The sequence below is a fragment of the Rhamphochromis sp. 'chilingali' genome, assembly GCF_963969265.1.
Source record: "Rhamphochromis sp. 'chilingali' genome assembly, chromosome: 14".
In the NCBI taxonomy this organism is placed as follows: domain Eukaryota; kingdom Metazoa; phylum Chordata; class Actinopteri; order Cichliformes; family Cichlidae; genus Rhamphochromis; species Rhamphochromis sp. 'chilingali'.
This window is the reverse complement of record NC_137941.1, coordinates 17,175,556-17,187,069: the sequence shown is the minus strand read 5'-3', so window position 1 is coordinate 17,187,069 and position 11,514 is coordinate 17,175,556. Positions and strand designations below refer to the sequence as shown.

Sequence of the window (11,514 nt, the reverse complement as noted above, 5' to 3'; positions counted from 1 at the left end):
AGTGCAAGCTGCTGCGTGTTAGGCACGGTGGGAAACGACTGGGGTTTTAAAGTGGTTGTGTTTATATTGGGAAATCAGAGACGGATTAAAGTTTAGCCAAGAAGTCCAGAAACAGGTCTGACAGCGCAGACCTCCGCTTCTCCGAGCGCAGTTAGATTATTTATGAGCCTGCTGCATTCGAGTGACTTTATAGGTGAAGGAAAGCAGATTCATGCAAGACTCGCAATTAATCAGTTAACTTTTTTCCAGCCAAAATCTCCACTTATTTGTGCCTATGCTCGTGTTTGCGCGCGCCAGTGCCACACGCGTACCTCCCTGCCCACTTGTTGGGGGGTGGAGGGACGCAGGTGAGGGGTTAATTAAAAATGACAGCTCACCTGATAAGTGAAAGCAGTAGATCTGTTTTAAAAGACAAGTATTTTATAGTCGAGGAGGGGGGGAGAGAAGTTTCAGTATCCAGGAGATTCCTGCTGTAAGGCCGCCAGTCATCTCCATTAAACCGATTTATTAACGCGATGTCTTCATTGTAGCTGAGAAATAATTTTTTTTAACACCAGCCCAATCCCACATTTAATTAAATTGCGGACAATGAAGAGGACGCCGCGTTTCGCCAGTTTCTTCTTCTTCTTTTTATTATTATTATTCTCCTTTCTCTAAACTCGAGACTTTTATTTTTCTCCCTTTGAATATAACAATTCAATAAAGCCGCATATTTCATAGCTTGTTAAAAACGCTCAGGGATAATGGCATAATGTAAAATTGACCTGCTCTGATGTGAATCATCATCCTTTTAAAAGTTAAAGCAATTTTCCAGAGAAAGGCTTGACCGAAAGATGTGCATTACAGTATTCAAAACGCGCAAATAATGCTCTATTATAGAGTGTGAATGCTGCCAGTAAACACAGGCGCAATTTGTTCAAATACTCTTTTTTTTCCCTTCTTTTTTTTTGCTTTAAAGCCCCACCTTTAGAAGGGTGAATAAAAATCAGTCTCATCAAACAGGCTACTTGGCGCTGCCAAGAAAATGGAATCATTTTTTGCAATCATGACAATTTGGCAGAGTGCTGTTAACAGTATTAAGCGTTTATTCTACATAAGCACAGTTTATTGTTGCTAAATAAGTTAAACGAGTCTGAGGATTAAATGAAATTTAATGTAAGCGTTTATAATTTTTTTTTCCTGCATGAAAAATATCTTCACCCTGCAATTAATTTCAGATTACCATTATTTCTTAGTTTTGTTTACTGTGTTTGTAATGAATTATATAGTTAAAATGAAATCTGCTATTGTTGTTCTTATATTAATATTTCTTCTTCTTCATAATAATAATAATAATGTATTACTATTATAATTATTCTGATGAGCAGTGTGACCGTTCACATTGCTCCTAACAAAGAAACGTGTGTAGGAATCACAAGACCCTTGTGCACTGATAAATGTTACCCACCTATATTTTTTATTTAAATGTACTAGTACAGAAATGTTTGTGTTAGTTCCATTAACCCAGGCTGATAAAATATGGGTGGTTTTTTCATAGCATGTTTATTTGGGACAAGAGGGGAGAACATGATCTTTCCTTGTCATTCAAAGGAAAATTCTGAGTTGAATCTGTAATTCTGGACTCCATTCGTGAGCACTTCTCTGTGGCAATTAGGAGCCTATTACAAGCCATTAGATTGATCAATGTACCTTAAACAATGGGAATGATTTATTTGGTCGAACAAAACGCTCTGCATCTATTGTGATGAGTCTAAGTGGGGGTGCATCCATCAACAAAAGATAAATGATTAATTCAGACCTATTCATTTAAATTCTTTCTACAAAGCCAGCCTCACTTGCCTCAAATCCAGATTATTAGAGCCTCATTTTCTGCATGTTAAACTAGACAGGCTGCTGGATGGGGCAATGGTTTTTGGTTGTGCCCCTGTGTGCTTTAATTTGTATTTCTGCAGCGGGAAGTTTATTTGAGGATGTTTAACTAATTGTTGTAATTTCGTGTGCTCATGTGGCTACACCTGTTTCTCTCAAAAGGGGGTTGAAGTGTAAACTGTGAGTGAAAAGGATGTTATACTTTACTTCTGTGGTGCTGAAGCTGTACATTTTTTTATCTGGGAAGTCCACTTGGATCACAATATCAGAGGAAGCCCAGTTTATAGAAAATAAATGGGTACAAATATGTCAATTTTATCCTTTTTTTGTTATTTTATGGCTTTTTTGTAAAATAAATGTATAGATAACGTGTTATATATTTTGCATGGATTTCAGTTGTGTGTTTTCCATGAATTCTTATTGTTATATTAGTGACAACTAAAGAGAGACCACAGTCAGAAAATAGATGGCATAAACTGAAGTGCATTGGGAAATTAACCACTTGACAATCAGCTTTTATTTCCATGGGAAGGTAACAAGCTATAAAACAAGGGAACAAGACAAATTTGAGCAAACCTTTGAGCACTGAGACCCACAATAATTACAACTTGTGGAAGCCCCAAGTTAGACGAGCACCAAGACTGGCGATGGAAATGTTCATTAGAAAAAGAAAAATCAAATCAGACAATACAGTCAAGCCTCTGAGAAGGAAAAAATCTGCTTTTAGTAGCCACTTTTCTTCAGCACTGTAGTGCTGATCTTATAGGAGCTCATCGACCTGCATCAATATTATCGACAGCTAAATTTGGAGGTGCAGGTCAGCTCGCCAGCTTACAGTGTCAACTTTCATTTCCAGGGGCTGCAGGTTCTATTTTGAGCGCAGCGAGTGATCTGCTTAAAGTGCAGTCGACTGGTTGCATTTGAGGACTTAGCTTAGCCCATTTTCCTTCAATGAATGAGCTTTTCTTATAGCTGTAGTGGAATTCAGTGGACTCTTCTAGTGTGAGAAATGGCTCCAAAAAAGGTGGGTTTTATTAAGGAACAGATTTGTTTAAAAAAAGGAAAAAACTATAGCATACCCTGTAGATTATGCAATGACAAGTGCTTTTCTGACTGCGTGCATTTCCACATTGTCTTGATTAGGGCAAGGGAGCTGATGCACTAAAGCCACCACCATTGATTGGAAGGTTTGGCACCTCGCTGAAAATAGGGATTGTTGGCCTGCCCAATGTTGGGTGAGTAAAACCTTATTTATACAGACAGGATGGGCTTCTCACTACATTTCATGTGCCCCATGTCTACTGTTGAACTGCACCAACTTGCTGTATGTAAGACAAGATGTAAGCTGCTGCATGACAAGTGCAGACAACTTCTACCTTTATTTCATTGTTCCATGAGAGTTTCTCCATGTTACACCTTTTGCATGCCTTGCTACATGGTGATAAAAATAAATAAATAAATAAATGAATAAATGGCACGATTTTAAATCTGCGTGCCAGAAAGAGCTGCTCCTTGGATAACTGTGGGAAACGTTTCTGTGTTCCTGAATAACCACAACAATGTTTGAAAAGCTCTTAAATTCCTGGAGCCACATGTGTCCCTACTAGCAGGGATCAAACTCCGCAAGAGGTTTTCAAACCAGGTCTTCCCTTGCATGCATCTTAACCCTCTCTCTCAGCTACCCATCCTTTCACAAAGGCTTCAGATGTTACCGTTGTTTCCTTTTTTGAATGTTACAGCAGAAAAGTGTTATAAGGGTAGACCTGGGGCGTCAAGCATCTGCAGCTCATAAAAACCCACGGTGATAAAAAAAAAAAAAAAAGGTTAAAGTTTGCATGCCTTTTGTTTCCTCAATGTCTGGATTTATGAATGCTGAATATTACTATTAAATCAGTGGAAAAAGTAGAAAAAATAAAAGAGCAACACCTTACATGTGGGAGCGTGCTGCATTTGAACTGAATGACAGCATGCAAAAAAAAAAACCCTGCATTCCTCTTACTGTCTACTATTGTTTCTGTCCTTTTACTGAATGAGGGAGTGGGGTTCTTGATTGGTTTTGAAAGCTCACTTATCGCTCTGCAAAGCCCATTGCTGGTCAAAGCTCAGTGTACGTCTCAGGCAGTCTGTGAGTCAAAAGGCTGACATCACGTTTCCATGTCACACCTGGTCAGACAAATCTTTTTTGTCAGCATCTACTACATCTAAGACCTTCAGCAACATCCGTGACATAGTGTAATAACAGTGCAGACCCCACCATGACTTCCCTGTAGGCCCCTTTGAGTTACAGAAAGGGCTACGGTGATACATCATGTTCCTTTTCAGCTGTCATGTTCTCATCACTTTGCCCCTCTGTGAAACTTTTTTTTTTCAGTAATTTTCAACAGAACAGTTGTTTTTTCGAGCAGTTTGGAAAGTTTTGGAAAACCAATGGGTTTTGGAAGGACATTGGAAACATTGTCCATGCTCTGTATTGTAATTAGTCAAATGAAAGTAAGCCTTACTGTTTTAGTTAAACTGTGGACAAGCTGGATTTCTTCTTCTGTTCTTTTCTTCTTCTTCTTTTTTAGCAGACACTTATTACTAGAGGGAGGAGATATTTATACAGAGCCTGTTTTCTGCAGCCATTTGTTCACATGTGGTGTGTATTGGTAGCTGTTTTGAAGATTATTGCACACCATCTCATCATCTCTCTAGTGCCCAATGTTTTCGTTTCTTACCCCAGCAAAACCACAATGTCTTCCTGGGTTAAGAAGTAGAACTCACTGAGGTTGCGGCCTGCCATACCACGTTTATGTCAAAGTACAACTTGTCAACCCTCCTATGGTTTCTTCCTGAATGAACTATGTTCAGATGCCAGCCAGCTGTTAGTTGGGCGTAACTGACCACTCTTCACACATGGGAAACTGAGAGTGTGATTCAGCCAGCCTTTCAGCTATTCCTACACTTAGACCACAGCACATGCTCACTGTGTTTACTGCCATTCTCCTGCTCATAGGCTGGAAAAAAGTTTATTCTTGTCTGTTAAGGCTTAGAGAAACACACTATATGGTCTGCATAAAATCTCTTTCACTTCTCTTATGCTACCAATACACAGTATCTACCTTTTGCCTTATTCCGCAGCTCCATTTGACTTAGAAGGCAATGTAAAAACAAGACAATAACTGAATAATAACCTCAGATTGGTATGCCTTATATAAGCTATGCATTTTCAGCTGTTTTTATATAGTGAGTGGAGAAATTTGTCCAACTGTGTCATTATGACAATGAATAAGACCGTTTGCATGATGCTAGCCAAGATTATCAAGATTAAAAAGGCATTCAGACAGAAGAACTGACCAGTAGACTATCATGAGAGTCTTAACTTCTGATATGACTTGTTAAAACAAGCATCCATTGCTCAAAGCATGTATATCCTGCAGAGATATAAATCCTTGATATACACCAAGTTACATGTTTGCACCAATCAAGGTGGAACCTCCCCGCAAAAGAAAAAAAAAGTTAGTATGTCACCATGTGCATGTGCTTTTGTCTCCCCTTCTGGCAGTGAAGAAATTACAGAAACACTTCCATCAGAAACTTTTCCTGGATACTTGCTAGATTCCCCCCCCACAGTCCTAGTTAGTGTAGCCTACCTTATCTCCATTGTTCCATTTCCACCACTTGTTGATTGGCTCAAACTGCACGTAGAAACTAAAGCTGCAATCAGCACCAGCGATGTCTAGGAAACAGTTTATTTAAAGGAAAGCGGAAGTGTATGAAATGTCTTTTTATGTTATATAAACACTGAACCTATGGCGCCTGATGCACCGCCTTTTGACACTTCTGACACCACCTGCCAAGCGAGAGAAAACATACCTCAAAGCCCATCGCACTACAGTTGGCATCACTTCAAGGAAACATAGCATTCAACCTGGAAAATGAGCTCCAGGTTTAAAACTCTAATATACTGTGAATTACCAGGATCCTTACCTTGCACTGATGGGCTTCACCAGCATTGTTGGACTAAAATCGAACTTGAATGAAAATGAAATTTAGATGTGAAAGTTACAAACTGTAGCTTTGACTTTATATTTACCAGATGATAAACATCCCTTAATATCCCTGTTCAAGTTCACATTTGGGCATTTTTTAATTTGAACACCAGTGACACATGCTATCTTTATTAAAAGATGTCTCATAATAACAATCCAGTGAGCAGCGAGAATCCTAGCCTATGCTAGCTAGTCATGAGATGTTTACCTTTAGCTCCGTAGCGGAGCTCTTTAACACATTTGTTTGAGTTACTGCACTTTAAATGTAAGTGTTAGTCTTTCACTAAAAAGATTGATTGATTTCATAGCTACAAATCTTGACTTCCTAGTTTCCATAACCCACCAGCTGAAAAAACACCCAAACTCTGGCTGCAAACTACTAATCTTCTTTTTGTTTTTTCTTTTACTTACTGTCACATCACCCTCAGATTTGCACTGCAGCAAGTGTGTGCATTGCTGTGCTGTTCTCTATATTAAGTATTAAAGTCTACACCTGAGAGATGTTTTAGTGTTACTTTTCTTTTTTACCCAAGGTGACCCGGGAAAAGCTTCAAGTATGTTAGAAAATCAATCTAGCTTTATATAAGGAATTAATACATGCACTTTGGCAGTCTCAAGCAATTTCATGCCTATAGGACTTAACAAACAATAATTTCAATGTGAAGCACTGAGTGAGGGGATAAAGATGGAAAGTCCTGGATTATGCCATCATTACTCTTAGACACTCACCATTGTCTGTAGATTTTGAAGTACACTCGAGCTGCTTGTGCCATAGAAAATAAATCTCTCTGTGATCACAGCATGAGGCTGCATTTTGTGAGTCCTGTTCAACAGCCAGTCGAATCCATTTACAGCAGATCTATTATGGGATTATCTAACCTTGTAATTGACGCAGGATTTTATATTCAAGAGCTCAAATATTCAGCCTGTTAGCGCAACCTTTTCTGCCTCGTGTGCAGATTAAAAAACAACAACTTCATTTTGCATAAATAACTGACATGTTTTAGGATCATGCTATTGAACCGCCAGACCCTACACTGCAGCACTTTTAGATGCCTTGACCTCACTGCTGTTTTTATTTTCAGTAAGTCAACCTTTTTCAACGTGCTGACAAAGAGTCAGGCTGCGGCTGAAAATTTCCCCTTCTGCACCATTGACCCAAATGAAAGCAGAGTGCCCATTCCAGATGAACGCTATGATTTCCTCTGCCAATTCCATAAACCTGCCAGGTATGAGGTCTCATCGTTCCCGTATTATTCACACTTCAGATCTGTAGTCTCTGACAGTCCCCTTGCTATAGGTATGAGAAAACGTATACCAATGTTGTTGACATGTAGCTGTGAGCTTTTAGATTGCTTCTCTGCTTCTTTCAAAGAAGAGCCAAAGCATCTTTCATCACCTGGTTATCATACATACTCATGGAAACTGCTTAAGCAGGTTCAATTCAGATTTCCTGCGCTATGTTGTATATTAGATATACCGTAGCCATATGCATAGATGACACTTTTTATTACTAATTATCCCTCTAACCACACAATTAAACCTCCCCACCTCTCACAAGGTCACGCAAATGATATTTTGCATGTTTCTTATTTAAAGAATATAATTTAAAAACAACCATAAGCATTTTGAATTGATTCTGAAAATTATTACCTGTGCATCTAAAAGCCTCATATATGTTATTCTTAAGTGCCATAGACCTGCAGTGTTGTTCAGATTATAACAAACGCATCAGTGAGCCATTCTGCTGTCATAACCTTCCAATCAACCAAATACCATTTATTAATTATGTCTTATATTTGGTCTTGTCTTAGTACTACTTTAAGTGTCTATTGGCAGTGAACATTGGACTACAATACTTTTAATAAGCTGTCATTAATACGCGTGTGTGATCCTTAAAATGAATCTGTTGTCACTTTTATATTAATGTCATTTACAGTACTGTGCAAAGGTCTTGGGCCACCCCTCATTACTTTATCTTTTGTTATAAAAATGAGAAATAGGTGCAAATGCAGCATATAAGATAAAAAAAAGAGTTTATATTACTCTAATGAGCTTGAAAGTCAATATTTGGTATGGCCAGCTTTATTCTTCTACACAGCTTTCTTGTAATTTCTTTAAGTACTGTTCCAGGCTTCTTGAAGGACATTCAAATCTCCTCTTTGGATGTTGGCTGTGTTTTGTTGTGTTTTCACACACTGCTTCAATAATGTTGAGGTCCATGGTCTGTGGAGGCCAATCTATGACGGTGTGTTTTTCTATCATGGCAGAGCCTCCACCGTGTTTGGTACTGCTGGATATGTACCTCAACAATTTCTCCCTTTCTTTTAAGTGGCTTCTTGATAGCCTTCCCTCTGAAGCCATTTCTGATGAGGCTTCTTTGGACAGTAGATAGATTAACTAAAGGGTATAGGGTAAATATGGTATAGGTTAACTATATTTCCCCACTAATATCTCTTTACCCACCACCTTATTAGTACAGAAAATAATATTTTATGCATGAAAAACTCTGTTCTCCTTGGAATCATTTTTAGAAATTGGAACAAATTGGAAGTTTTCGATTAACAAAATGCCTAAAGATTCCATTTAAAACTGGTTATTTGCTAAGTTGTCTGTTATGAATGAGCACAACACTGCTTCCTCCCTTGAGTCAGATGCTTTTTTATGTTTGAATGAATAATAGTGTCAGGTGGCTTTATAAGCAAAAAAAAAAAAATCATTCCTCTGAAAAGGGTCAGATATATAGTCTGGACTGAAAATGAGTGAAAAGCAGCCAAAAACCTTTAGAAAGTGAAGAACTATGACTCGAGTCAACTGTAACAAAAAATAGAAGAAAGTCTGGCTCGTTTGAGGCAACACATGAAAAATCAGAGGTAGCTCAAGACTTTAGCACAGCACTGTAAAAAATTAATAAAGTAAAATCTAGAAAAATAGTTTACTCTTACTCTGAAATGTGGGTAGATCCTGCTTTTTAGTGACTTGCGACTTGAATAACATTGTCATTGTAACATTATTATAATCTGATACTTTGTCTGCCTCGTACTACACCATCAGCTTTCAAATTTCACAGCACTTTATATTATATTGTAGTAGAAAACAGCAACACATCAACCAGGACATCCCCCCCTCCTGTGATCCATTAACCTGAGTGTACTTCATATTGAATTGTATTGGACTGAAGCACAAAAATATGTTGTTTCCATTTTCATCTGAATTATCTGACTGTTTCCTTTTTTTTTCTTTATTTATTTTATTGCTTCTTTGGTTGCAGCAAAATCCCAGCTTTTCTTAATGTTGTTGACATTGCTGGTCTGGTGAAAGGTGCTCATGCTGGCCAAGGCCTGGGAAATGCCTTCCTGTCCCACATCAACGCCTGTGATGGCATCTTCCACATGACACGTGAGTATATATGTGCATATACATATAAATATATTTGGGATTTCGTCATTAGGAAATCATAAAATACTTAATATATAATATTTCATAGTAGTGCTAAAACAGTTGCACGGGCAACATTTGATAATACCAGGACTCCAAAACCAGACATCTGAAAGCAGCAGTTTTAGTGGAGTTTTGCTAGCGGGGCATCTTGTGTGGTCGGTGCCAAGATGAACATACCAGTCAGAATTAATGAAGTCAGGCCAAACCTCACATTCCTACTGGGAGGCTCCCTCAATGAGAATCACAGTAGTGGGGAGTGCCTGGTTTCGACTTCACACAATCAGTAGCATATTCTGAGGGCTGGAAACATCACAGGACTGTTGAGAAGGAGCGCTCCTTATTATTGTAACATGATCCCTAATGCCACTTTTGATTAGGTTTGGTTACAGAAGAGGTAAGTAAGTTATTAATAAATAAAATCTATGAAATTTTGTCCTTTCTTTGTTTGTTTAAAGAAAACCCAGTAAATCTATTCTAATCTATTGTCACCTATATCTAATGTTACTAATGATGTTGTTTATTTGCTATGATTCTAAACGCTGCCTGCTGCTACTGTGAAAGTGCAAATGTAATTATCTCATCAAATTATTCCCAGTCTGGCCCTCAGCGAGACAGCCTTCAAACCACTTTCTAAGTCTTCTCCTGCCTCCAGTTCTTCTGTGTCTCTGACATGGTCTTTGTCTTAGACAATTAAAGTGTTACACGCTAGAATAATTCGAATTACAGCAACTGAAATGAATGCAGAGGCCCCATTTAAAAATAGCTGAATTTCTTTGCTGATTGTATGCTGTTATTGACTTTCCCACTGTGTGAAAGGAGCTCTGATTAAAGTCGGCTGTGACAGGCACAGCGCAGACAGACAGAAAGGGTTAAGATTAAGGCCATTTTTCTATATTGTTCCTAGTTGTCTCTGTGTATCACTGGCAAACATATTACTTCTGTTTCAGTGCAGTTTTCAAACAGCATTGCTGCATGGTGACTCTGTAGTATGTGAGACGTGGAGCTAGCAGACCACCTGCTGTAACTTAGTAATGATTTACAGAATGGATGAGACGTGTCAGGTGAGGTTAACTTTTGTCAGCTCAGTTTTTATGGACTTTTTCTGGAATCACAGGCATATAATCCTTTTGTTTTTTTTGCTCTTACAATAAATCTGTTGGTCTGCTACTGATGAACTCACCCTTTGGTTTCCTATATATATCTATATATCTATCTATATATATAGATATATAGATATATACTGTATATACTATATATTTTTTTTGTTTTAATTTTTAGCAAATCAAAGGAAAAAGACAGAATTAATTCTGCTCCCAAGGACTCTTTTGGATATTCCTCCATGCCACTTACTGCTGTCCAAGAGACACATCACTGAACCACACCATTGTAGTCATGGACATATTACTTTATTATGCAAAAAAATCCATACTAGTCTATTTACAAACAACCTTATGCACTGATATAAAGATAATATAGATAATAGATAATCACTTTTATCATCTTAGAAAGTGGTTTGTTCCACATGCGTGTATATTCAGTTCTGTTTACACCTCTTCACAAGTTTTTGGAGTTCTTACCACAACTTGCTGATTTGGGGCTGAATTTCTTTGAACTAACTGCAGTTTGTTCAGTACAGTGAATATTAAAACATTACTAACTCCCAAAATGAAAGTATCACATGTACAAGGTATTGAAAAGAAAAGATACAGACAGCACTGAAAGAGATACTGACAGAGATGACAGTAATCAACAGATGATAATGCAATCCAATCATCTGATATCGAGGCACTGAGCACCACAAACAGAACTACAAGAAGCCTGAGGGTTCAGCTGCAGTCAGTGCTCTGCAGTGCCAACTGAGGCAAAGTGTAGATGAAGCAGTGGATGTTTTGGAGCCAATGCTGCAGGAGCTAAAAGATGGGGAAGGCTAAAATGGCCTGTGTATGTTATAGCTACTACAGTTTCCCAATATAGCCGAGGGCTAGATTGTTGAACGCTTTCCTTGGTGAAAACATAAACTGGCAGCAGAACTGAGGATGCAGCTAATGTTTACGGTGCAAGCTGCTGTGTGTTCATGAGCATGCTAAGTGGCCACAGACAAATAAGCTAAAATAGGACTGTTTCATTTTTAATAAACAATATGGCATATCCTGATAAAACTGTAGTTTTTAGC

At 38.2% G+C, this 11,514-nt stretch overlaps 1 protein-coding gene across 3 annotated transcripts in view; it reads left to right on the top strand.

Annotated features, from left to right (window-relative positions):
- The first annotated feature begins 2,757 nt into the window (after positions 1–2,757).
- Positions 2,758–11,514, top strand: part of LOC308409535 (obg-like ATPase 1) — a 46,637-nt gene continuing 37,880 nt past the window's right edge. The window contains exons 1-4 of one of the 3 annotated variants that reach the window (XM_080902352.1): positions 2,758–2,893; positions 3,013–3,104; positions 6,986–7,129; positions 9,172–9,299. In XM_080902352.1, the coding sequence (XP_080758478.1) occupies positions 2,879–2,893; positions 3,013–3,104; positions 6,986–7,129; positions 9,172–9,299 (379 nt within the window). In that variant the 5' untranslated portion in view covers positions 2,758–2,878. Of the gene's footprint in view, positions 2,894–3,012; positions 3,105–6,985; positions 7,130–9,171; positions 9,300–9,629; positions 9,736–11,514 lie in introns of those variants that run through there. The other 2 variants (XM_080902353.1, XM_080902354.1) reach the window with 2 other exon arrangements.